The 27,894-nt window shown below is 43.6% G+C and overlaps 1 protein-coding gene across 1 annotated transcript; it reads right to left on the bottom strand.

Moving 5' to 3' along the window:
* Positions 1–72: 72 nt before the first annotated feature.
* Positions 73–27,382, bottom strand: kdm3b (lysine (K)-specific demethylase 3B). Its single transcript, XM_076292160.1, has 25 exons — positions 26,925–27,382; positions 24,889–25,047; positions 22,308–22,424; positions 21,735–21,840; positions 20,595–20,722; positions 20,257–20,319; positions 19,337–20,074; positions 17,707–19,108; positions 16,432–16,639; positions 15,695–15,909; positions 14,818–14,970; positions 14,490–14,597; positions 14,212–14,339; positions 13,803–14,076; positions 12,683–12,939; positions 10,751–11,026; positions 9,912–10,083; positions 9,652–9,742; positions 7,260–7,390; positions 6,913–7,032; positions 5,349–5,372; positions 2,385–2,524; positions 1,889–2,065; positions 1,568–1,702; positions 73–1,138 (listed from the first exon to the last, which is right to left on the bottom strand). Exons 1-25 carry the CDS (start codon positions 27,123–27,125, stop codon positions 1,058–1,060), a joined length of 5,604 nt encoding a protein of 1,867 aa, XP_076148275.1. The 5' UTR covers positions 27,126–27,382; the 3' UTR covers positions 73–1,057.
* Between the last annotated feature and the right edge of the window lie 512 nt (positions 27,383–27,894).

The raw sequence follows: 27,894 nt of genomic DNA, 5'->3' as shown, positions 1-27,894 counted from the left end.
ACCTATCTGAATCAGAAGATGAATGTGGCCTTGTCAAAGAGGACAAGGGGAGAACAAAGGATTGAACATAGGTTTACAATTCAACCCTCAGTTTATTAGAGTCAAAGGCAGAAAAAATTAACGAAACAAAATAAAAAAAATGCCATTGAGATTAGTGTCTACCAGTACACGGGCCAGTTTCTTCGTAAACTTTATTTTGAAAAAAATGATACACACTGCTAAGATCAATATATATATTGATACATATTAATGACCAGTAGTAGTTCTCCATCATCTGGAATTATTTTTAATTCTTGAACTTGTTTTAAATTTTGCCAGCAATCCACACATTTCATAACCCTAGAGGAGTGATAACATGTATGGGCACATTTCTCAAAGTTAGTCTCAGACATACTCACATTGAGTCATAGAAATCACCTTTGATTTGCACTATGTGTATAAAAAGGACTTAAGAACTTGTGGTTCTCGGTTTGAGTTGAAACTGAAAAACTAAAAATACAAAACTTTGGTCTATTTCCCTTCAATGCTTAAGTTGAACGACTCTGGAAAACAAAAAGGTTCGGAGGGGTGTGGTCTCCCTCTCTATAACATCCTGCTGATGCTAAAGGCGAAGGTCTCCTCTAGTTAAGAAAACAAACAGCTTGATCAATAAGCGCGTACAAAAACAAAAATGGACTAGCCCAGTGCTCACATTATGTAAAAGGCTACAGACAAACAGATGTCCACGGAGGCACATCAGAGCAGATCTATTTCCCCCTTCACAATACATTTTCAAAAACAAATAATAATAAAATAAAAAAAATCAAAAAACTTAAATATGAACAGAATAATTTTCTATGTAACACTGATGAAGACAGTCCTTCATCCGAGCATGGAGCTCAAAAAGGTTCCAAAAGGGCTTCACTTTTCTCCGGGAGAGCATTCCAAAGCACTTTCAGAAACTCGCCGAACCCCCTCATTTCAGCCACACCCTCCCTTCCTAAAGTCCTTGTGCCTCGTTTGCATGTGGTGTACGTGGAGCTTAGAAAGAGTGCAGTGGTCAGGTCCCACCGGGCCACTATGACCGCGCCAGTTTGGGTTCATGGGCTTTCAGTGTTCCCACAGCATCCTTCACAGCATGGTAGATGATGTTCTTCACCTGAGGAACACAAAGAGAAAAGACACGCGCTATTACACTCTGAGCGCCACTGTCCCGTTCATTTACAGAATGACAGTCTCATGTGGTCAGATGTTTAGCACTACAGTTTCTGGAGATCATCATAGTAAACAGCGCACTACTTGTTTGTGGCAACCATAGACAATATGCATTAAAATGAGAAGAGAATGGGAGAATAAATAAATTCTAAAAGTTCTAAAATTTCGAACACAAATAATTATTGAAAGTCTGGCTAAAACTACATTGAAATGCAGAAAGTAGGGAAAGGTTTTACCCCCCCCCCCCATGATTTTTATACTCATTTCAACAAACTGTCAGCAGATTGTGAACTCTTGTCACATTAAATGCAGAAGTATCATCTGATCGTGACACCAAAAGTAAAAGAGGCCTGAGTGCTCAAACCAAATGTACCTGTAGCTTGTCCTCGTGGTTGGTGTGTGTGGTGGACAAGTGGCGGAACTCCTGCGTTAGCCTGAAGCAGTGTTTCACATGCTCCGGCGACACAAAGTCCTCCGCCACCTTTATACAACTGTACAGATTGTGCACCTAATGAAACAAATCACAAGGCACACATTATTTAAAGTTCATTACGCACAAATATCAGTATCACTTGATAACAGCTGTGCCAATAGTAATTTATATCCATTACCATTTTTAGAGACTGCTGATTAATGTTAGTAGTATATTATTGATATTATTTACACCTGAAAAAAAACAAACAGAAGTAAACACCTGATGTGGCGCCCCAGCTGGGATGAAGACAGCGTCTCCTAAGAATTGAACAATGGCCCAGCCTTGGACCCCATACTCTTCATAGAGCCTGCGGCGTAGGTTCTGATCCAGGTACCAGCTCTGGTCGTGGATAGGGTCATGGTCTGGAGGATTCTCCTGGCCTTGCTCCTCTCCCACCTGAGTAAAAAGACATTTACTGTATATCACACCCAGACATTTGACCTCTGAGCAAATAGAAAAGTGTGACGTGATGCGAAGAGAAGGCATATATTTATCGACAGACTAAAACATTGGACCCACTGCTACCATTGAGGAGGTCATCATATAGAAAACTTTCGACTAGGTTAATTATAATATTTCCAGAGCATTTATCCTTGCCAATTATCATCAATTTACTATTAGACAAGAAAGTCTAAGTTGCTGCATCCCTGAATTGTGAACAAAAGGACAAACGATGGATGTAAACTATTTGTCCTTTGAACTTTGACTCCGTTACCTTTCGTAGGAGCTCGCGAATCTTCTCCGCATCCTTAGCGGCGTAGATGTGCCAGAGGGCGCCAGGCTTCTCCTTGGCCTCGTACACTCGCCTCTTGGTCATCTCGTCCACATCACCCTCCTCAATTGTGGTCATTACCTCTGTGGTAACAAAAGAGCTCAGAGTCAAGCCACCCGCACAACACAAATAGATAGATAGATAGATAGATAGATAGATGCTTTATTGATCCTCAAGGGGAAATTCAAGATCCATGCTGAGTCAGAGTTGACTAACTAGAACATTCAGTGGTGTGACTTCCCACGACTGCTTCCTTCTGATTAGTGACCTATGATGGGAACGGTGACGACACAAGGGACTTGTTCACATTACATCCCACACGGCCCCCAAACGGGAGTCGCTGCCTCCTTACGTAAAGCCGGATGCGGAAAACCAAAACACTGTTGGGGAAAGACACCAAACTGTCTAATCAAGTTCCGAGAGAGCAGCTGATTCTACGGATTTAGCCATAATCTCCCAAATCTCTTGCTTTCAGAAAGCTACATCTAATAAAGTATTTAAAGACATTTTACATGGCATCTTCAATAATAATGTAATGTTTTTCAGAGCACTAAATGTAACAACTTATTCTGTCCTGTGCATTTTGTTTATTAACAAAACCAACATAATGGAGGAACATTATAATTGTCCCAGATCAGATATGGAATAGATTTATTAAAGTATTATTTTCACAAGAAAACAAAACCAGGAAGATCCCAACTTATCCCCGATACACACAGGAGAGGTGTTAAGTTCCTTTTGCTGTAGGTAGGTTATTTCCCCACAGTCATCAATCATCAACCAAGCCTATTTAACTTTACACAACAGGATACAATGAGAATGCACAGTTGGCTGGGGCAAACACACATGCCACATGTACCCAGAATTTGTAACAGCACTCCTTCACGGTACCACACATGCTTGAACACCCAACAAAACAATCAAGAAATATCAAAAGAAAAACAAAAGAAAAGAAAAATGGATGATCAGTTTATATTAAGCTTATCAACAGTACATCTGAAAGGGAAAAAGCTGAGTCATATCACATCACAGATCACATGATGTAATGCTGAGAAAGGGGGAGGAGGAAGGAAGCCTCAGAGCTGAAGGTCAATCAAGGTCAAAAGCCCTCCCCTTCTCAGACAGGCACCCAAAACTCAGCTTTTACCGTGTATGTGTATGTGTTAGTGTGTGTGTGTGTGTGTGTGTGTTAGTGTGTGTGTGTGTGTGTGTGTGTTAGTGTGTGTGTGTGTGTGTGTGTGTGTGTGTGTGTGTGTGTGTGTGTGTTAGCGTGCGTGTGTTAGTGTGTGTGTGTGTGTGTGTTAGTGTGTGTGTGTGTGTGTGTGTGTGTGTGTGTGTGTGTGTTAGTGTGTGTTTGTGTGTGTGTTAGTGTGTGTGTGTGTGTGTGTGTTAGTGTGTGTGTGTGTTAGTGTGTGTGTGTGTGTGTGTTAGTGTGTGTGTGTGTGTTAGTGTGTGTGTGTGTGTGTGTGTGTGTGTATCATGTACTCAGATGCCTTCATTAAAGATGGACACGACAGTAGCTGACGTGCACCTACTTGATGACTCTCAATGAAAAAATCTCTCTGTCATAATAATCTCAACACGCGTGTAGTCGCTTGGTCAAATGCCTGCATGCACCCCGGCTCAAAAGATTACTGTAAGCCAGTAGGCCCTCTGTCCTGCATCTGATTTGGCCTAATCTCTCCCCTCGCTCCTGGGAGCTCGCCTCCTTGCCTCTCCTCTCCACAGGCTGCACTTTTAACAGAGGGCCCAAATACTGTTCTGCCCTTGGTGACTGTGCAGATCGGGAGGAATTATGCTGGGCTGTTTTCTTGATTATTCATTAGTGTGTGTGTGTGTGTGTGTGTGTGTGTGTGTGTGTGTGTGTGTGTGCGTGAGTGAGAGTGAGAAAGAGAGAAGAGAGAGACAGAGACAAAAAAAATGTGTGTGTGGTTTATTTATAGTAAAGTAATATATTTATCAGTGGATGATGTGGTTGATATTACGTGTGATGCAAGCACTAGTTCTTTACCTCCCCTTATCCCTTAGAAAAAAAGGAGCAGCACCCAGTGTCAATGTCTCAGTGTCTTTTAGTGAAAGACACCCATGGGTCTACATTACAAAGGGGATCAAACAGAGACAGGTCTTTCACCTAAAGAAATAGATCACCATAATGCCAGAGCAAGACAACATAATAGTGAAAGATGAGTTAGTTACATACTGTATGCCAGGTGGATGACCACCGGATGGTGCAAGCACTACTGAGTGGAGGACATTGTAAAATCACAAAACATTTCACTCAGCATGACTACCATTTGATCATTCGCAGCCCTCTTATTGCCCTTTTCCACAGACAAAAAAACGGTTCCGTTCCTGTTAGCGAACCAACACTTTAACCGATCGGAGCATTTCGACCAAACAAAAACCGGTTCAGAACGTGACACTTTGGTTCCTAAAAAAACAAACAAAAAAAATAGTAGGTTTTTCCTGCGAACCGGAGTGGGCGTGTCATTCTACCGTTCAGAGAGGAGAAGGCTAAGTCTACACTAGAGTTTTCCCCTCTGGATCAACTGTTGCCATGAATAAACAAAACTAGTAAAAAAGATTAAAACAATTCTGAACCAAATCGGTTCAAGAAAGCGGTCTCTGTTGGTCGAAAAATGCCCCGAGTGGAACTTCAAAGGGTGATCTAATGTTGATGCTCACTGCAAAAACTTAATATTTAAAAAAAAAAGAATGTGATGGGGTTCACAAAGACAATGAGAAGTTGACAAAGACAAAACCAGGAAGGAAAGACAAAGTGAGGAGAGAGGTGGGGAGAGAGAGAAAAAAAGAGGGGGGGAAAGAGAGAAACCAAGAAATGTAAGTTAAGTTAGGTCTATGGGCATGCTAGTGGTATGAGACGGTTGAAATAAAAAATGCACAGACCTTTGCGTCCAGCCAGGTCTGCTTCTGTGAATGAGAAATGTTGGCACAATCAAAAGCAGTACGAAGCCAAATACACAGACCATGAAAAAAAAAAAGTCAACCGAGAACGGCCCATCTCAGGAAGAGGGTAGGGGGGGGGGGGGGGAAGTGACTACAATGGTAGCAAGGAACTGAGGAGGGGCACAGATTTGCTTTTGGTATCTAGTAGCAGCAAGTGATTTGCTTATGATTCCCCAGAAAGACTAATATACACAGGAAATAATTTTACTCCCAATGGTCTGATAAACATGACTATTTTTATAATGTCATCAGACTTTCCAAACATGGGGAAAGTCTGCTTAAGCATGGTCTGCCTGTCTTTGCATACTGTGTTATTGTTGTTCTCTGCCAAAACAGCTGTCACTACATATGCCTTACTTAAACTGGCAACTAACCGAGGTGCTACAGAATGGTGTAAACATTACAGCAGCAAGGAATTTGGGAACTACGAGGAAAACCTTTGTTCTTTTTTTCCACAGACTGTACTCGATTACAGGAAGCACATTCAGATAGCGGTCAGACACAATGGAAGGGTCTCAAGACAGACAAAAGGGGTGGGAGGGCATCAATGGCAGTGGACGCAGAGCGGCGGGCGAGGGGCCTGTGGGCAGCGCAGGGTCATGTGAGGGGAATTAAGCCTATTGTTAGAGCAGCGCACAGCACAGCACAGCACAGGACCACAGGAATGGCAACTCGGGGGAGTAGCGGACACTGATGACGCTGCATATATACTGCATCTCCCACGGACTCTCATTCAGACAATTTGTTTGGGAGCAGCGCGAGTAAAAGATAGGGGATGGAATTAAAATGGAATTATAAAAGGTGGCTCTGGAAAGGAAACAATTGGTGGCTGTTAAAAGCAAGCTACATGTGGGAAGGAATGTGATGAAGCATAAAATCATGACGGTCGCCATGTGAACGAGTTAAACAATTACAGCGCAAAACAAAGAAAAGACAACTGAAAACAACTGGAAGTCAAAATAAATTAAAATGAGATATGAGAAAATTATACAGTTTTTGTAGTTCAGGACCTAAAAAATCCATCATAATGTCATCCATAAAAATGTCTCCAATAAATTTGTTTTCTTTGGTCACAGTGATGCTTCAGATTCTGAAAATCATGCTTGAATACTAACAGAAATTAGGCACATGAAAACTCAATCATTTTGAAATATCTTGTTTTTGAAAGCTATTACTGGCAACACTTCACATCTTTAGAATATTATCTACCTAAATAGCCAATTACCACACACACAATAATTTCACATCTCAGCACTTGGCTAACCTGATGAAAAAAGTTATATTTTATATTTTCTAACAAGATAAACTTAAATAACCTTTAAAAAAACAAACAAAGGCCATGTTTGGTAAATATGTACATGTAGAGTGACACATGGATGTCTGCAATCACAGATAATATGCTATACATGTGATTGGCAGGGAGGACATTGAACACATATGGGATACTTTAAGGCAGTGCACATCCCCACAACAGACCTCATCTAAACCCTATCTGAAAGCTCACCTTTCTCATGATTCCCCTCATCTTCAGGGATGCCCACGTACACCATCACGTTCACTGCATCAGACACATCGAGATGCAGATTGGTGGTGCCCACCTTTCTGTCCTCCGACGAAATCAGACCTGTGGAAAGGACGGTTGAAAGGTTGAGAGAGAGAGAAAAGACCAAGAGAAGCCAAACATGGCAATTAAGTATAGAGGTGTAATGAAAACTAATAACTTTGTAATAATAAAAAAACATATCTGTACACTGAAAGACTGCAATTGGCAGGTTTATATATCCAATGGTTTACAAAGTAAATCTGACCCAAAATATCTGCCATTTGTGGTTTCTAATTGTAATGACTCACCATAGGCATTGTACATCTTGGGCCCCAAATCAGGCCGCACAAAGAAGTTGGGAAGCCGTGAAGCCAGATTGAGTCTCCCGTCTCTCTTTGTGTACTCTGGGAGGGGAAGGTTGTCCATCAGGTCATCAAACCTGGACAGAGACAGAGAGACGCAAACAAAAAGAGATCAGACAGCTGCCAAGTCAATTCCCTTTTGCCCTTACACACAGTGAAACCATATCACCACATGGACCAGAAGTAACAGTAAACAATAGTTGGGATCCAAGGACATATGCCAGCAAATGTACCAAATATAAAAATACATTGAGATAACATCACATTCATTCATTCAAGGTTTCCAGTCAATGCTATATGAGACCATTTTGCATCTGAACCAAAGGGGCATTATGTTAGCAGTCAGACATTCTGCTGTCCAATGTAAAATCATAAGCAGGGATACCTGCGCGATATTGGCTCCAAATAGCCTATCATTAATAACACGTCAGGGTAGGGTGTCCGAAACAGTATGTAACCTACATAGACTATGTCATTGTATCATATTGTAATGTAGGTCTATTGCATCATGTCATTAAAGTAATTTGCTGAATTGATATTTGTTCAGAGAGGGCTCACTTCATTATGCAAACTATGCTCTCTCAATGTGACAATCTTTATTTAAATAGGCCTACCAAACTGACAACCGTTCAAGTTCAACCTAGACCAGTTTTATAATTGTATGCTGCTTGCTGTTGCTATTAGTAGCCTATATGCCTACCCTACTGGTAGGCAAATGGAAAGAATATTTACATATTTAATTATGCCACAAGCTTTTGGCCACGTTATTCAAATTTGACTATACAATACTCTAGATAGTGTATTATAGTCTGTGCTCTGTTTTTATGGAAGTTACATAAATCCACATTGTTCTATTAAATGTAGTTTCATAATTAAATAGCTTTCCAATAGGTTGAATTGGAGATTTGCTACCAACGTTATCAAGTGGTTTCAGTTTCTCTCGCGCATTGAATGAACGCTTATACCACCATTTAATTGTATGCCTCTATGTTTGATGACACCAAATTATCAAGTAATTCATACTGATTGCAGAAAAGTTTGTTTTCTTTTTCTGTCGGTCCGCGGTTCCTTGATCAATTGCGCAGCAAATTATCAGACGAAGCCCCGGGAATAATTTCACTCCGCGGCTCCAGACCAGCAATGTCCACGTTACGGCCGGTGCTGGTCCGCGCGGCCCATAGTTTGAGAAACGCTGGACTTTGAAAGGTGACAGGAGTTGAGGACTTTGCAAATGAGCCTAACATCAGCATGTTCAAAACAAGTAGGCTACAGGCACTTTGCACGTCTTACCACATAGGTTACTTCACTTTATCAGTTGGCTTGAACGCTAAAAAAATATGCGTCGTGACTTATTGACCATGGGAAATGACGCGCACCTTGATTGTTGATATCACGGGCGGCGGCATGTTCGGTTTAACGTTTTTTTGTATGAATGAATTACAGTAATGACACGCCGTTGCGTTGTCAACGTGAGACACTTCACTTCATTTATTTCAATTTCCACAATAGGCTATTATATTAGTCAGAGTCTGGACTAGCGTAACCTACTAGCTTAGCTCCCCCCACTTAACTCTGCCTAATAATTAATTGCGCTGAAAGCAGGCAGGCACGCTTTGCTGCTGGCGTTAACACTTGCGTGCATAGTGGGGTTTAAAACATGCCAAAGTCTTAGTAGCCTGTTTAACATCCAAAGACAGTCATTGTACTTTTCAAGAGTTAATAACATAGAGTTAATATAACATTACAGCCGTGTGAGACCAAAAATAAATAGGCGGTCAATAGTAAAACGACTCTTCGACTAAAAAAATGGCCGTCGACTAATTTTCATGGTCGATTAGGTCGACTAAGTCGACTAATCGCGGCAGCACTAGAGTGTGCACAAGAAAGTATCGTAACTTATTCTAAAAACATAGGCTACAAAAACACATAAATAGACCACGTCAATTAGGCAGCATTATTTCAAACCATGGTTTATCCTCAGAACATATAGTATTTCGATGCACGTCTTTCCAATTATTACTAAAGCCAGACGAGAATGTAATATTAGTTGGCCTATCACAGATATCAGATATTAACTCATTAACTCAGATATCAGATATTAACTCATTAACAGAAATTAAATTAGATCATAAGATCATTTTTCCCCCATTAGTGTCACACTAGAGGATATGGATTTTGAGATGGATTCTGTTTGGACACATGATGATATGGAGCTCTAGGGGGCAGTAAAATGACCATGTCTACCAGCCAGAGGCCTCAAAAGGTGAAGCGGTCATGATAGGTCCTGCAAGAGAACCCATGTGAACCTTTAGACCGACTCACACATTGCTTTACTCACCTTGTGGGCATCATGTCCCTGAAGTCCTCCCCCGGGGGCCAATCTTTCAGTTTCAGCACCATAGGCTGCCCGTCTACCCCTTTCAATCGCTCTGGAGAGAGAAAGAAAAAGGAGAGAGAGAGAGAGAGAGAGCAGACACAATTGAGGCACCACACTGGTTAATCTGTTAAATCTTTGGAGTGAAACGTCGCGAGGACGCCAAAACAAACCCAACCGGGCTGAAAACAGCTTGCCAACCTTCCAGCTTGTGTCATACTCACTGGAGATCACTTGGAAGCCATCCCAGAATTCCCGGACCTTGACATCGGAGATGATGGCGCAGTTCCGGCAGTTGACCAGGTCGACATCCTGGTCGCCAAACTCCTCGCTGAACGCCTCTGGGCGCCACAGGCCACCCTTCAGCCTCTTGTGGATCCCGGACACCAGCACCGGCTGCACAGGGCACAGGGTAAGGGAGGGGAGGAAGAGGGGAGAGGGAGAGAGAGAAAGAGAGAGAGAGAGAGAGAGAGAGGTCACAACACAGGTGGTAATCCCATCAGAAAGTGATAGTCTCTCGTCATTTCCCGAGGGGCTAACAGAAAACACAGATAAGGATGTGTCATCCTTCTCGAAACGATAAGTGATACTGCAGTCCTGCAAACTAGCAGAGTCCCGAGCTGGGACTATCTAACCTTTCAAGGCTGTTTAAAAGGTCACCATGACACCATAGTTGCTGCAAGCAGCTGCCAACTCGGTTTCTGTTTATTTGACACACATTCTGATAGTTTACCCCACCACAAATATGCCAAATATCAGCGAAATATCAGCAAAACATTCTGCTGGAAAAAAGTTTGACTTCAAACAAATTGGCAGCGGCTGTTCCTAGTGAGTAGTGAGAAATATGCAAGACTGCCACCCAGAAGAGTGCTTACAGGGAATTAGGATGTCAAAACAAAACAATCATTATCAGGGCAAACTGTCAACATCAACCGTCACTATCTCATGAGAGAAATACATGCTTCAAGTCAATCAGTCTCGTCACTTTACACAGGCAGACAGACAGACAGACAGACAGACAGACAGACAGACAGACAGACAGACAGACAACCTCTGGCCTCACCTGGCCTTGTTTCCAGCACTCGCGGAAGATCTTCCAGTTGTTGCCGTTGCTGGGGTCCTGCAGGCAGAGCAGGCGTCCATCACACAGCCACGTGTGGGAGGTGTGGGGGTCCAGCACGCTCAGGCCTATCACCCCCTCCCTCCGCGGCACCACGGGCGTCTCGCTGCCCTCGGACGGCCCTCCGGCCACCCGCCGGCCCTCGGTCTTCTTGGTCTCCACCACCGAGGCGATGATGTGGTCCAGAATGTTGGGAAGGCCACCCTTATTCTTATCACTCTGCCAGTTAAAAGGGAGCACAGGAAATGTTGAATACAACAATTCATCACGCAAGACAATGGGTAGGGAAATAAGGGAGGAAATAGGCAATTCACTGTAGCTGGCAAGATATCAGTGGCCCATGAAAAAGACATATCAATCTATCTATCTATAAAGCAAGAAGCGTCTGTGTGTCTGTGTATTTGTGTGTCTGTGGCACGCATATTTCGCTGACCGTTTGTCAGACTGACCTAAGATTTCGTATGTGGCTCACGCGTGGTACAAAGGTGTGCACTCTCGATTTTGAAGATTTTTGAATGCATATTTCAAAATATGCTTATTTACGTAGGACGTTTATCGCTGCACTGCACTGTTTCCAAGTGGACCAGTTTCAGGGGAGCTCCACCCCATGGATCGTGTACTGACAGTTGCTAGCTAGGTCTCACCAGGTCTCACTTTGATGATAGTCAGTCGCAATTTAAAAAACGGATTACTCGGGAACCGCTTGTGGGTTAAAGCAACACCAAAGAGTTTTTTGTACCTTAAAATAATGCACTTCTGCATTCGCTTTGCGACCTTCGATGGAATGAAACATAAGAAACTACAAATTTGACTTGCTTCGGATGTCGCAATACATCATACTTTCATAAAATCATGCAACATACTCTACCTTGTCTGTGGACATCGTTTTTTGCAAAGCCGGTGCTGGAAAATCAAATAACGTGTGTGCGACAGAGGAAAAGTGCTTTGGTGTTGCTTTAAGATGCAAGAGGATTATCATGTCTGACCTCAACAATAAAGACTCCCTGTATGCAGTTTGCTTGCATAAAATGATTACGCAAATTTTGCAACAACACGCCAACAAACACGGGTATGTAGTGACCACTCAAAATAAAAGTATGTGCAATAAACTGACGCTTCGAATAGCCCAGGCTACTTTGGACTTGAGACTTTGACTAAACAAACAACAATTCCGACTGCAAGGTCCCAAATTGAAACGAGCGATAGGCTAATGCCACATAGCCAACGTGAGACAACAAGTTGCAAACTGAGCGACGTCACTTATCACGCCATCTAACACGGGTATGTAGTGACCACTCAAAATAAAAGTATGTGCTGACGCTTCGAATAGCATTAGGAAGTTATTCAGTTAGCTTAATACACATTTAGCCTTAACTCAAAACAGTTGTTAGGCTTATGTCATTCTGATCTGTAGAAAAGTCACATGCAGCAATGCCTACATTTATTACACATGTATTAGAGGCCACATTAATTATATATTATAATATTCAGTATTCATTATTGAATGCTTAGCTGGAATGATGTTTCCCTATCATCCTATTTTTAAAGCAGGCATACCTGTGGGCATGTAATTGAGCTACGGGTTTTCTTCAGGAATGGCATGTTTGAACAGGCACAGCACTAGTCACATATAAAAACATTTTTTTTTTTCTGTCTGCGCTTGATTGCAAATAATACACTCACAAAACTGCTGGAAAAATATTACAATATGCATGAGAGAACAACAGCTCAAGTTGCTAAAAGCCCTTCCAAGTCATCCTGATTATTTTCCCCCCTTTTGCGCATTAACAAAATGGCCTCAAGGTGGCGCTGGAGCTTGGAAACAAACAAACGTATGCGGGTGTAGCACCTTAGGTTGACATGAGCTCGACCTACCGTGGAGGAGGTGGAGAAGACAGAGGGGAAGGGCACCCCGCCATCGCCCGTGCCCTGTGAGAGCTTGCCGGGGCCGGAGTTGAGCAGGTCTCGGAGGCTGGAGCCCTCCGCCTTGGGCTGGGTGGGACTGGAGCCCAGCAGCAGGCTGTTGAAGAGCTTGGGGTTGGAGCCCGAGGGCTTGGACAGGGTGTTGAAGCAGTCCAGGCCGAAGGGCGGCCGTGAGTCACGCCCCATCATCGAGCGCAGCGAGCTGGAATCTGTAAGCAGAGGACAGGTTAAGGTATCATGAAAATGTCACCAGAGACATTTTTGAGACAAATTGAGGACAGACATGACGAGATGAGAAGTAATGGACAATGACAATTTATGAACCTTCTACCTGGCATCAATTAAAACTCTATTTATCACACCATTTAACCAGGGTTCCCACTGAGATTCCCTGACGAAAAACCTGAATTTCCACGACCTACTATAGAATGAATGGTACAATATATCGACCAAATATTTCAGAATAGCATAACGTTCAAGAATCTGTGACTTTCTGTAGGGTCTGGGCACTCACTCTTCGCAGTACTCAGTCCGAGGGGCGGGATAATCGGTTGTCCGTTAAATTCCCTCTGCACGCAATAGGACAGCACTAGTCCCATGTGTTTCCCACCAGCGGAGCTAGTTGGCTAGTTCAAACTTTTGCCAACTTAATAAAAGCTTAACTCGTGTCACACTGTTTGCCAACAGCAACATTATCTTATTTGTTTTCAAGTAGCAGGGAATTCAAGCCAAACCGTTGCAACTCTGCCATCAATCATTATGTTAAGCCCACCTAACGACTCTATACACGATTTGATTGGCCTGATAAAAGTTTAATTTTTTCGAGCTCACAAGCCAACGGAGAGTTGCTAGACTAGCCCGCGCTAGGGTGCGTCTAGATTTCTAGACTATGACTTTGCCCCACATATGATAAAATTCCCTGATTTTCCATGTCTGGAATGGACTTCACTATCAAATTTCCATGATATTCCAGAAATTCCATGACCCGTGGGAACCCTGTTTAATAGCTTCATCCTCTTGAACACTGTCAATCAAGAGAAACACCTCCCTCCAAGTCCCAGTGGGCACATACCTTTCGTCTCTTCTTTGGCCTTCTGTGTGGCGAGGTCGGCCAACCAGTGGAGTGCGGACGAGGGGTTGCCGGGAGCGGTCTCCTTGGTCCCCGTCGTCAGGGCGGTGCTGTTGCTGTTGCTACTGCTGGGGTCCCCTGCGCCTTCCGTGCCCCCACCCTCTGTGCCAGGCTCTATTTTGATGGATGCCGGTGTTGGCGTTGACGCCGTTGATTCTCCACCCTCTGGTCGAGGTGTGGTGGCCGTCCCGTTACCTGTAGCGGGCGTTGAACCAGTCTGGAGAGGAGAAAAAGAAAAAAAGAGAGAGGGGTACAGTCAGCCTAAAGCAAATGTAAAGTAATGAAAAATCTAAACCTAACAAAAAGGAAAGATAGCTGAAAATAAAGTCTGCTCAGGAAGTAGTGGGTGTACCTGTGAAAGACCATTTGGGGCACTGGGACGTACTAAAGGCTTAGTGTGCCGATTGGTGCAGGGGCAGTTCGCTTTAATTCCCCACTTCCCTCGCGCTGAGTGGACCATGTCCCCAATGTTGTACAAAGCTGAGGGAGAGAGATCATGTTTACATTATGTTCATGTTATTTCAAATGACCATTCATTCAAAGAAGTGTAACTCATTATTTTGCAGTTTGATTTCAGTTAATTTTTCAGTTAATAACTTCAGTTAATTTTGCAGTTTGACGTGGCCTCACCTGTGCCTGGGATGATCTGTGTGGGCATGAGGTTCTGTGGTTCGTGGGGCTGCCCCTTTGCACACTTTAACCACGCAAAAACCTCATCTTCTGGGCTGTCAACGTCTTCTGTTACAGACAAATAACAAATAACGTTGGTTGCAGCCCTAATGCAACGCATTATTTCACGTACAGTAATAGCGCATTAATGTCGTAATAGTACAAAACGATTATAATGTTAACAACATAAACACAAATTATGTAAACATAAATGACGTACGTATGCATATCCTCGACACACCTACTTACAGTAGTAACTCAACTTTTTCATTATTTTAAAAACACTAACCTTCAGGTGGGCGATTCTTCCGCATTCGGTAACAGTCAAGGCAAACACCGAAGCCACATTTGCGGCATACCCAGTGGATGTTGAAGAGGGTCGTCTCGCACACGTCACACATCTCTCTCACTCCTCGCACTGCTCTCTTCCACGCCACTTTCTCTGCAGACAAACACGTTTTGAATAGCTGTGCTTAGAAACAGTCAGAAAATCCTAAAAATAATGTGTTAATATGTGTGTGAGTGTGCGTGATTAGAGATAGAGATAGAGATATAGAGAGTAGAGATGCGCGGTTCGCGGTTACAGCCGCGGACTCCGCGGTTAAACCGCGGATCGGGCGGATGACGTGAAGAAATATAATATTTGAATTAAATTCGGGCGGGTGGCGGTTGAACCAATCAAACGCATCACCCATATACATTAACCCATTTACTCCTAAAATGCCTGTTAAAAACGCCTATAGAATCCTATGGCATTCTAGACTAAATAACCTTATTTCCTGAGGGTTTTCTGAAAACATACTAAAAATTGTCAACGTCTACCAAAATGTAATATCTAAGCCTCTGTAGCACCTAGAAACATGAAATAAAAAGCATGCTGCGCTACGCAGCATCCAGCGGGAGGGTCAATGTTGCACTACGCAGCATCCAGCGGGAGGGTCAATGTTGCGTCATGCAGCAACCAGCGCGAATGGGTTAAAACAATCAGCGGATGGCGGGCGGGTGCGGTTTTGAAAATTGGTCAAAAAATGTTGGTGCGGATGGATGGCGGATGGATGAGAAGTTTTGCTATGCGGTTACGGTTGAAATAATAGCCCATACGCGCATCTCTAATAGAGAGGGCAACTGAGAGAGAGATATTTAAAGCTACAACATTTAGTACATACGATGCGGCTCCACCATCATCATTGCTTCCTTCTCCGACATGACCAGCTGGCAGAACTGGTCTCCCACATTGGCCAGGATGTACTTGGAGGTGTCCAGGTCCAGGCCCTCCTTCACTGCTGCTGATGGCAGCCACAGACCCATGGCCATGTTGTCACTGTGCTGAGGGCTGAGGAAGCCCTCAACTCGCAAGACGCCTTTCTTTGTGAAGGCTAGCCTGTTAGACAAAGCCAAGAAGAGATGATCCATTGGCATGGTTAAAATAGTAGCCTACTGCACAATTGCCGTAAACTAATTTGAGATTCTCCGGTTGGGGGAGAGCGAAATTACAAGGCTGGTTCGCCCGTAAGACCTGTAGGCTGGGAAGGCATGCCATTCTCCCTATTACAAATTAGTTTACCATCAAAATGACTTCAAAAGGTGTTATATTATGGTAAAGAACATGTATAGAATGCCTTTCAATGGATCCATACTTTTCTATTCTGAATCCTTTCATTGCACTTCTGTTTCATGCCTTCTCTCTAGAAATACCAAATGGTGCCACTCAAAGGTGAGAATATTTCCTGGTCTTAGGACTTTATACGTGGTATGGATGAAATGTTACTTTGTGCATGATTAAATACTTTTGAGGATTTATTCTGGTATCTGAATGTTGTAAAGTATTATACAATACCACACACTGAAGACATACTAAACACACCCAGAGAGACATGCAGAGCACAGCTAAGCCTTCACACACCTGCGGAAGTGAAAGAAACGGCAGGCCACGTTCGGATCGTCATCGTCCGACTCCTGCTCCCGGGACTTCCTGTAGCGCTCCAGGCGGCACTCGCGGCACTTGTGCAGGTGGGGGGCGACATTGATGCAGGAGCCGTCCTGCAGGAAGGCCTCGCCCGACTGTTTCAGGCGACGCAGCTTCGTCATGTCCTTCAGCACCGACTGGCCCACTGCTCAAAGCAAAGAGAGACTAGTTTTAGTTTTAAAAAGAAAGAAAAGGCAGGCCACGTTCGGATCGTCATCATCCAAGTCAAGCTGGTGTCTGAGGGATTTAACTGGAGTTGGAATGTTGGAATGACAGATTTGCGGAGGAATCCACAACACAAGTACCTCAATGTCAGGACAACGCATGAAATACTGACAGCAAGATGTGTACAAAACAGAGGACTAAGACAAAACACTGCAACACAGACTAAATAGCAGCGTGTCCTTTATAATTTCAATGACAGTGAAAAAATAAACAAGGCTCTGGTGCAGCCATGTACGAATAGCCTTCAATTCAAAGGCCTAAGAGAGCCAGACATGCAAGACATGAAAACAATAACTGTGATGAGGCATTTTACAAGCGATGTGAGAATCAAGATAACATTTCTTTGCTGTTATTTAACTAAACTCTTAACAAAAACAATTCTCTTTTTACCATGTACTGGTCAAATAAACAAACCAGGTTGATGGTTATATTCAAGTGCATTTAGCTTATTTTTCAAACAACAGACATTGCTGATTACAAGCGTGCAATCGATTGGTAGCAAACTGTAGCCCTAGCTATTGCCTACACATTTATAAAATGGAACAAACAGGTTCCACTTAGTAAGTAAGTAACAAGCAATGACTGAAAAACACACAGTGATAAATCTCCAGCTGCTGAAATCCAACACCACAACTTTGTACCAGTCAAAGGTCTCACGAAGCGTGAACTCATTCACATTGACGTAAAATCCACTCCCACAGATATGTAATATACTACGGTGTAATTACACAAAATTGACTAAATCAAGAGAAATACCAAATGTAGGCATGAGAGAGAGAGAGTGTGTGTGTGTGTGTGCAAACTTCAGAAGACATTTGTAGTGGTGCACAATAAATCTGCGTCTTCACATGTGTAATAGAAATAACACTACAACATAATAACATAAAATGATGCACTTGGGTCATGGGATCGATTCTATATGTAGCATACACACAGAATAAGCCAGTGTCTGTCTATGTGTACAGGTTCATTGGTCAAGTTGCCTACCTTTGAAAGGCTTGTTGCGAGGCCTGCCCTTGACCGCCACTTGGCTCTTGTTCTTCTGCATCAGCAGAGCGCTCTCATCCGTGGGACCCTGAGGACCCTGCTTTGGGGCCTGGCCAGGAGCCTCCTCCGTCTCGCTCAGGTCCGACAGGTCGCTGTTGGTGCTCGAGTCCGAGTCGCGCTTGGAGGACTGACCCCGTTCCTCCAGAGTGAACTTCTGCTGTGCCGACTGCTCGAAAGGCAACGCCGTTGCGTCGTTAGCCCTAGCAGCCCCAAACGGAGGGAAGCAAGATGTGGTCTTCGATTTGTCGCCGCCGAACATCCCTTCGCTTGAGCCACCAAGCATCCCAGAACCTGCCTCGGCGCCTTCCTTGGCGGGTTTAGCCACCTGTTGTGCGTTCGTTGTGCATTTAGGCATTGGGGTGAAGGTGTTGGCGGGGGCCGAAGCGGAGGACGAATTGGCTGCCCCAAACGGGGAGGGTAGGATTCCCTTGGGGGGCTCGGCCATGGTGAAAAGGTTGGACTTGCCCTCCTCTCCAGCTGCTACCACCCCAGAAGTGGTTGGGGGGAGGGCTGTGAGGGTGGACGAGGGGGTAGACGCGGAAACCGCAGGGGGCTGCTGTTGGAGTGTCGTCCCACCACTGAAGGAGGCGTGAGGGAAGCCTCCGCACGCGAGGAAAGGATTGGTGGACTCGCCGGACGCCTGCAGGAAAAGGTTCTGATGGGCAGTGTCCGAGGACTTGCTGCCGGTGAGCAAGCCCAATCCGCCAACTACGTTATTACCGTTACCGCTCCTGATCCCACTATTGCTGCTTGCAAGTCCACTGGAACTCGGGTTACCAAGTCCTCCTATATTCTGAAGACTCCCAGTGCCAAAGGGCGTAGCGCTCCCAATGCCTCCAGAGAAGGCAGGCGTGTGTTTAGGCATGTTGTCTGTGCCTGTGCCAAAAGTCTTTGTAGGTACCACGCCGTTGCCAGCTGATTGGGCTTCAGAAGCTTTCGGTTGCTCTTTGAGCAGAGTTGACCCAAAAAGTCCTTGGGCTGGAGAACTTAAGACAGGTTTTTTGGAGGCGTCTGAGGAAGCAGAGGGTTTGAACAAACTCGGGGGCTCCTTGTTCAAGCTCTCCGAGATGGCAGTGAAGTAGTTGGTGTCCTTCGACTGACTCTGGGCCTGACTGGGGCTCGGAGCCTTCGTCTGCGCCATGCACTGAAAGAATAAGTTCTGAGATGGGTCCGAGTCCGGTTGCTTTTGCTCCTGCTGGCCAGCGAAGGAGAATCCAAAAGGCCGTTTCTCTTGGGTAGATCCATTAGTCTGGGCACCCAGCTCTCCAAACACAGAGCTAGGCTGCTGCTTGGACTGAGGGGCACGGAACCCTGAAGGAGTAAGGGCAGGCGTCTTGGAATTCTGAAAAAAAAAAAGAATTCTGAGGCTAGTTTTACATACATAAATACATACAAACATACATACATACAAACATGCATATACGGCTCATGTTTACAAACAGGCACTTGAAACTGGTAAAGAGAGACCTACATCTTTCAGTTAGGCATGCCAAAAAGCAATAACAATGACCAAAGACATTGCTGGCCACACACACACACACACTCAAAACAAAACAATGGTGCCCATTACCTCCGTTGCAGCTGCTCCTAAAGCTGGCGTTGTCCAGCCAGAGGGCTTCTGACCGAAAGGCTGCGAGAGCGCCACACTGGGTGCGTTTGTTTGTGATGGAGAGTTGATGGTGACTGGACCAGGAGAGACCAGCGCAGCAGTTTTGGGGTATGACTCATCTCGGTCTGTAACTGGAGAAGGGGCAGAAGACTTGGGGGCAGGGGCGCCAGGCACCAAACTGGGCATTTGTCCCAAAGGAGGGAAGGTATTGGAGAAATGCGAGGGTGCTGGCTTGAGGGGTGGCGGGGTAGGAGTCGAGGTTGAAGCAGCTGGCGTCAAGCTTCCAGAAGACACAGTGCGCTCCTGGACCATCGGTGCCCGGCCGTTCTCTTTCACGGGAAGGCGTACGTCAGCATGATCCTGTAGTGAGGAGGAGTCATTAAGATCTTGATTCTGATGCAGAGGTGCCTCAGAAGTGCTGCTGATGCTGTTAAGTCCTCCTCCTCCTCCATCGCCCCCGCCTCCTCCACCCACCCCTTCCTTTGCCTCAATTCTTCCGAACGCATCTCCTCCTCGAGTAAGCATGCCCTCATCCTTTCCACTGCCGCTCCCATTCTGTCCATCAGCGCTTCCTTCCCTGGCACTTTTGAACCTTTTCAGGGTGACGTCCTCTTCGTCCTCGGAGGCTGTCCTCCTTCGACGTTCACCCTTTCCGCCATCGCTCTCCTTCCCCGACCAGCCCTGAATCCCACCCTGATTCTGAAAATTAAAAGGAAGTCATTGAAACACAAACCAAATGGCGCAAGTTGCAATGTCCACCTAAAATTTTATTGTAGATTTCACTCTTCAAGAATTTGCAGGGTAAATGCCAAATCTCTCAGTCGATCAAAGTTTATGCTTAATATTTAAACTATAATAAATCAAATTGCATCCACTCCTACCTCATATTCCTCAAGAAGCATCACGTGCATCACTCTGGGATCAACCACCTGCGTTTCTCCACCCTGTCCGATAAGTTAGGGATTCAAAGTTAGAGCTACTACCAACAACAAACACTTCAATTCTCACTGCAAATTGCTTACATTCTCCAAGTTCATAACATCCTACAATGTCAGCTGAATGGGCATAATGCCCATTCAGCTGACATTGTAGATGTTATGAACACTTGGAGAATGTAAGCAATTTGCCAGTCGAAGAATTGAAGCTGTTTGTTGTAGGTAGCTAGCTCTAACTCTTGAATCACCTACCATTATTGACACAGGTGGAGCACACGCAGAGCCTGGTTGATCCAGGTGATGCCAATGATGTGTGAGAGAGGGTCGTGTTGAGAGACAAGCCCGATTGCCCAGGCTTCATTGAACTCAGGCTGATATACCTGAACCCTGCGCCCTTGTATGGTGTAGGATCCTGTGGACAACACACACAGTGGTATTTCTTTGAGGGTCAAGAAAGAACTAGAAGAAGTACACTTGGTCAAGATAACTGTGAAGTCATCAATAGGGGTGTCACAATTCTCCAAATCCTCGATTCGATGTAATTTTCGATTTTAAAGTCACAATTTGATTCGACTTTCGATCTTTTTAAAAAAAAAATTACTATTAATGCATTCCTTATATGTTATTTACTATTTTGGCCTTTTCCTTTTCTGTTTCGGGTGGCTTCTATTTTAAAAACGCTTTTTATTTTGAAACCGTTCCAACAGCGAGGTTGTAATGTAAACAGAACTAACATAAGGCTAAAACAGAGACGTGAACATGAAAACACAGAATGATAATTTGATCGTTTCAGCACACTCCAAAGAGACCCAAGGTTAGTGTTCATGGAATATGTAGCAGCTACTTATCAATGTGCATTTTAAGCCTTAAAGTAACTTTGGACTGTAACTAGATAATTTTTTCTTGCTTAGTTGAGTAGGCTAAGTTAGTTTTAATTGACGTGAATGAACGAATACGAATACACCACACCGGTGATTTCAAAGTAGCAAGAGGGGGGTTGATTTCGGTAGGTTGATGTGTATATTTTAACTGGCTGCAGCCTAAAATTAGAGGAGTGTTGACGCTGCAGTTCAGCACGTGCGTGTGCGTTTGTGCGTCCTTTCATACATGCTGGACGTGACATTGGGGGTGTGGCTGCATCGTCGATTCTACTTTAAAGTTCGAAGTTCGAGATTGAGGTGTAATTTCAATTGATTTCGATATAAAATCGAAATCGTGACACCATTAGTCATTAACATCATTTGACGTTAAATGTTGCTTTAATGTTGAAGTTTCATATTGCAAAACAAAATGCCTCATGCCAAGTTGGAATGACACACCATGAGGTACCACTGCAGTGATCAAAAGCATTTTGTATACATCCTTTACAAACATCAATGTAGCAGGCTAGCAAGCTAACACTAGCAACTTAGCAGCACACTCACCTTTTCTCAGTATCTCCTGAAGCTCACAGTCACTGTGCCATCTGGATATGGCTGTCTGTACAGAGGGCTGATCTTTCAGAGTAGAGTGCCTGATATCTTTCTCAATCTAGCAAAGAACAGAACAGCCATTACATTTTAAGGAGAGAAAGAGGTCCTGAGGTACTTATAATGCAGTTCATATCCACAGAAGACCAACTAGTCCGCATATATCAGCCTCTAATAGTAGAATGGAATAGAATAGAATAGAATGCATTTTATTGTCACTATACACATGTACAATTAGGTTAAGAGCAACTCCTCTTTCCAGTGCCAACATGTACGTAAGATAATTAAATAAAATAAGTAGTGCTTATTAATAGCTTATTTGATAGTGGCTTTGCTATTAAATGTGTGCATAAGCTAGCCCCATGTATCAAACATTTGACCTCATCCCTTTGCATTACACAAGCAGAAGTGGCAAAATCTATGCATGTTCGCACACACAAATATATTCGCAAAATTAGTCTTTTCATGAAGAAAATAAAAGACCCAGAAACATAGAGAATTGACAGATCAGCTTTTTCTTCAACACACCTCAAACATTTGCAGTGAATTTCCATCAGGGAGAAACTCCAAGGCTTTGCTGTTCCCAAAGAACTCCACCGGAACCAGAGACCCCAACCCTACACGGTCTACGAGTGGTTGGAATGCCTGCCAATGAATAAACACCACCAATACAGAAGTTAAAATGACTTCAAGCAAAGTCCTCTTAGAACTAGAATCATGCTGTAATTTTAAAGGAAAGCAAAAACAAACTTGAGAAACTTCACATGTATTTCATGGCCTAAAGGTGGCATGGGGCAACTTTTTGAGCGATGTTGCTGGGCAACCCCATAAGTACTTCCATGTGTTCTGATCAAATGCTCATGGAAAAAAGTGACTGAAGTTCTCCAGAGAGCAATGGTCTCCTAATATTGATGAGAACGTGCCATAACAACAATACTCAAGAACACTGCCCATCAGCAATGCTCAAGAAGATGCCTTGTGCGTCACCTACTTCACTAGAGAAATCTGCCATGCAGTACATACTTGTATCGTTTGCCTCTACCGATTGACCATCATGGAAATGAAGCTGCATGTTGCCTCTGGTCAGATTTTTTCAGTGTCTCTATTCAGTTCTCATCTCTAGCCACTATCCAGTCCTTCCTAACTTGGAACATCTAAGGTCTTCCCTAACTTGGAACATCTAAGGTCTTCCCTAACTTGGAACATCTAAGGCAGGGGTTTCAAACTCAAATGAGCTGGGGGCCACTTCTGCCAACGTCATCTGATTGGAGGGCCGGCCATTTCTGAAAATGCGATGTTCTTTTTTTCAAATACCACACAAAACTGCAAACAGAAAGTGCAAGTGTTTTTATCTAGTTTTAGACACCTGTGCTAGCAACCTTAGCTTATAAATAAAATAATGATAAAATAAATATTAATACAAATTATAAAACAAACAAAAAGCATAAAAACGGGTATGTGTGTGTTTCACACCAAATAAAAATATTTTCCTCTCATAACTTTTCTAAACCTGGCAAACTAGGCGTCAGGGTTAAGAAAGCAACACCATTGGATTTTTATATCAAAATTTCAAAAGGCCATCCATGGCTTGAAAGTGGTCAGAGATAAAGTCCTACTGTAAATGTAAAAATCTTTGAGTATAAACAAAAGTTTATGAAGGGGGTAAATGTACCCATCACTGGATGGCAAGCACCTCAAATTATGCACCTTTCAGTAAATACTGGATGAACATATTTGAGCAGGTTTACTTTCCTTTTTTTCATATTACCCACATAACAAATTAACAGGAAAACACCTAAGATGTATACCAATACCTAAGATGTATATGGTTTAGTGATGTATTACTAAACCACAAGGCCTACAATAAAGTATTCTGGTCAAATCAGTTCCTATCGCGGGTAATTTGAGTACCCAGAAGTTCGCATCATATTGCGGGTGACTTTGTAGTTCTTTAGAGCCCTGTTTCTACTAGCCCTGCTGTCTGTACCACGTCCATTACGGACACTTTCATCACGATTACCACTGCAACCTCCAAGCTATGTTGGGCAGAGGGTCGAAATAAGCATGGTATGCTTAGTGGACACCGTCGTATACACGCAAAGACGCACCTCCATTCACAGACGCACTGTGACTATCACTGTCAATAGACGATCGATCATAATCTCCAAAAGGATATTCTCCTTCAGAATCAGAATAGGTTAATAACATAGCCTACCTAAGACTTCATCACACGTGAACGTTTTTCAACATTAGGTGTAGGCCTATTTCTGCTTCAATTTGTGCAAAACTATGGCCTGCATCGCTTCCGCGTCATTACAAATGCACGTCTTTGTGTTTCTCGCGTGTAATACAAGTAGCCTATTTCCTGAAAACTTTGCGCAGCGATTTTGGGTTTGAATCAAGCTCTGGATGTCTAGCACATAGTGGAGCAGAGTAGGCTACAAATGAGATTTGTCACCGTACTTGGATCTATCGTCTATTTTAATCAGTATCGTTGTTTGTCGCAATTAAAAATAGCCTCAAGGGCCGAATTACATTATTATTTTGACATACGTCGCGGGCCGGAATTGGGCCAGATGCGGGCAGGATTTGGCCCGCGGGTCGGGTGTTTGAGACCCCTGATCTAAGGTTTTCCCTAACTTGGAACATCTAAGGTCTTCCCTAACTTGGAACATCTAGGATGAGATACTTAATGCTTCTCAGCCAGCACTCCCTTTCAATGGCAGTCTCGTGTGGATATGAACAAATGTTCAATAGTGGTAGTGTTGTGCAGACGTTTGTCATAACAAGTTCTTTAATATCTTCCCATGTTTTACCCTGGAGCAGATTTCACTATCACCATTTCTCTTCAAAAACACACTGTTTTTTTCCTTGAGAGGGGGGTTCTGAGGTTAAGTGGCTAAGCTGCAAAGCTCTGCATCTTTGTGGTTACCATATAAAAGGGATAGCTAAGAACTGTCCAATGGATGAGTAACATCATGCCATTATTAGCCTAGTTCAGGCACAGGAAGCCATGAAACAATAGCTTAACATGGGTTACACTAAGCGTGTGTCTGGCTTCTTTAAAATGTCTGGCTTCTTTAAACTGTTGAGTATACAGTCTACTTACCAATGCTGGCCAGGCAATTGTGGCACCACTTCCAGAAGAGGGATCAGTGCGCGTGGCCCACACAATGGTGCTCTCCACCAAGACAGCACGGACCTCGTCACCATACACCCTCACCCATGACCTCTGTCTCCAGGTGCAGTCTTGAAATTCAACAAACACCTGCTCATGTAGAGGAGAGAAAGAGATTGCATAAGAACTAACACCGTGGAAGTAGCAGGTGAGGGGGGTATCATTTAGGGCACATTGTGGACAGCAAAAAAAGCATGAATACTTGGATGAATTTTAACATGAACTTACGTCCTGCCCGACTGGACACAAAAATGCAGACTGCCTGATTCACTACCAGTGCTCAGAGTTATCCATTGGCAGAAAAAGTACCAAGAGGAGCACATATACTCACCTAAGCTCCCCTTTGGAAAAGGAGCATTAGCCTGTTTGCTGACTAAAGATGTACTTTTTTAGGGTAATGTTACGCTAATTCTGATTTTGAACTTGCAGGCCTTACTAAGAAGGCAGGGCAAAACCAGCAGGGGATAGGAGAAACAATTAATTTGTATTCTGCATAATAACTCCAGTATCAAAATACAGTTTCAATCAGGAAACTAGCTAATGCTGCTCACTGCCACACAAACTAAGGATCAAGGAGACCCTGTTGATTGTCAATGAGCGTTCTTCTAAGTCATTCTGAGGTGCCAGATGATTTGTATCAACTGTTCTGTAATAGCCTTGAGGAAAGTCTGATTAAAAGTGCAGATTATGGTACAAAATGAAACATGCAATACACAAACACACACAATTCACTGATATAACATCATTACTCCCACACATTCCCAGGAAACAATGGCCAAGAACAAAATAATAATGAAATAAAAACAGAAACACAGAAAACAGAAGCAGGGGCTGAGGCAAGATTTGTGTCTACTTGAAATATAACCGCATTTCCGAGAATTTGCCGTATTAACATGGTCATCAGCACTTCACTGACAATCACAGCAAATTAATCAGATAGACGGGAAATATTCCTAACATATCCATGCAAGTCGTTATGTCATGTAAACGAAGACGTGACTGAAGGTCAAACAACATCTGAGGTGATTTATTAATCATCACACTACAACTACCACTTTGGCTACCTACAGTAGTTAGTCTGATAACATTTCTGCAGACCAAAGTTTTCTAGTATGATACACTTTTTATGCACCATTTCATTAGTAATAACTAGACGCTATGTCTTGAGGGAAGCGTTAGTAGAGAGACAACAAAGGCATGCACACATGACATGCAACATTTCACTCATCAACAACGCGAGTGACGCATAATTTCACAGCATTGGCCAATGCTTCAAAAAAGATTTAACAATCATGCATGATTCATATTTGCTGCAAGAGTGAGGCAATTTGAAGGGTTCATTTGATGCAAATGTGTCAGTTTCAGTTAATCACTATTAAACGATTCAACTGGATAGTGTAACAATGGTAAATTGTAACGTTAAAATGTTTAAGACATTGACCCATATTTGCATGAACACGGCATTTAGCTGTCTCGGCAACACGAATCCGAGGGTCTGTACAATGGCGGTTGACATAGGTAGTGCATTTAGCGATAGAAATACAATTGCATTCCATATAAAGTCATTCCGACTAAAGTTATCGTTTTTGCACTTCAATGTATATCCGATATACATACAAATTTGATAAATCATGGGTAGTGCTATTTCGAATCTTCTGACAAGCTCTGGGGCCAGTTAACTAGCTAAGCTAGCTAGCTATCATACAACTTGCTTACAAGGCCTTACTCAGTGCTAGCCATGTCAGCTAGCTAATGTTTTGTGAAGCGGCTAATTGGTTGTTTCCACAAAAGATTCAATGTCCGAACACATGGGTATATTTCGTCGGGCTTCAGCCACACGACTCAAGGATTATGATTAATTGTTAAGTGCGTGGTACGTTAGTCGTAAACTTGGCAGTCTCTAACGGTGCTATAGCAAGACAGCTATCCGCTAGAAACTGTCTGCGAATAGACTTGTAAACACTGACCGTCAGCCCCGATGCTGCTGTTGTTGTTGTTCCCTCTCCGGGGCTCACCTCTACCCCAGGACTGGCCAAGCCAATAACGCTGACAGCCCGCACTGTTCCTCGCAGCCAAGAGGCCTGGTCCATTTCAGTTCCGCCCGTGGATCCCCCATCATTGAGAAGCAGCAGCAGTCGCTTCCCGATGAGACCTAAAGAGTCCCCCATACTTAGCTAGCTAGCTGGCTAGTTTACCACCATGAAGAGACAACTTCCTTACAGGGAACTCTAAACCACTTAGCAAGCTAACCAAGTATTCGCTTGATTACATATAAAGTAGGTCAAAATGTTTCCCAGAATCTCATGCACCAGAATCCCCTCTGCGCGAGGGACTTTGGTGCGGATCTAAAGCCGAGTCACGTCAAGAAGCAGAGCTACTGAGATGTTATTGTTCTGATGGCAACTGTCCCGCTCTGTCCGCCATTTAGCTCTGCAACAATCAAACGCACTCCTCGCGTACGTCGATACTGCAGAGTTCAAATCCTTCACTCCCACTAAAACAGCGACCTCTGTTGATTGCCTTTGTGCATTCTTTCATTTCATGAGCTATGCCAGCAGAGACATGGCATTTGAAACTTTAGTTAGGGCGCACCAGTCTTGTTCTTTTGAGATCAGTGAAATCTGTGGTCTTGAGACAGTTTTTACCGTTTCCCCTTTAGTTACCTAAAAAAAGCATCCCCTGACATGTAGGCGATTGCATGTAGGAGATTGTACCAGTGACCAGTCTCTCTCTTGAAATATAATATAGTCAGTGGTGGCAAGGTCAAAGGACAGAAGAATCTATCATAAAATCAGAGGGAAATAGCTGTGTTCCATTACATTACATTACATTACATTACATTACATTTGGCTGACGCATTTTTAGCCAAAGCGACTTACAACATGGTAACAATTTTAAGTTTTAAAGCGATTCTCAACAATTTTAGGACAATTTAAA

The sequence above is a fragment of the Alosa pseudoharengus genome, unplaced genomic scaffold, assembly GCF_046254945.1.
Source record: "Alosa pseudoharengus isolate Yale_2024_CS ecotype anadromous, Long Island Sound unplaced genomic scaffold, YU_APseudo_1.1 YU_APseudo_1.1_scf_19, whole genome shotgun sequence".
Lineage (NCBI taxonomy): Eukaryota > Metazoa > Chordata > Actinopteri > Clupeiformes > Clupeidae > Alosa > Alosa pseudoharengus.
The sequence above is the reverse complement of the archived record's forward strand: the minus strand, read 5'-3'. Positions and strand labels throughout refer to the sequence as shown.

Coding starts and splice junctions, on each gene's coding strand:
- kdm3b (XM_076292160.1), bottom strand. CDS start 27,125: ATGGGGGACTCTTTAGGTCTCATCGGGAAGCGACTGCTGCTGCTTCTC. Junction 19,109..19,336: donor TAGGAGCAGCTGCAACGGAG/GTAATGGGCACC, acceptor TTTTTTTTTCAG/AATTCCAAGACGCCTGCCCT. Junction 1,703..1,888: donor CAGCTGGGGCGCCACATCAG/GTGTTTACTTCT, acceptor TTGTTTCATTAG/GTGCACAATCTGTACAGTTG.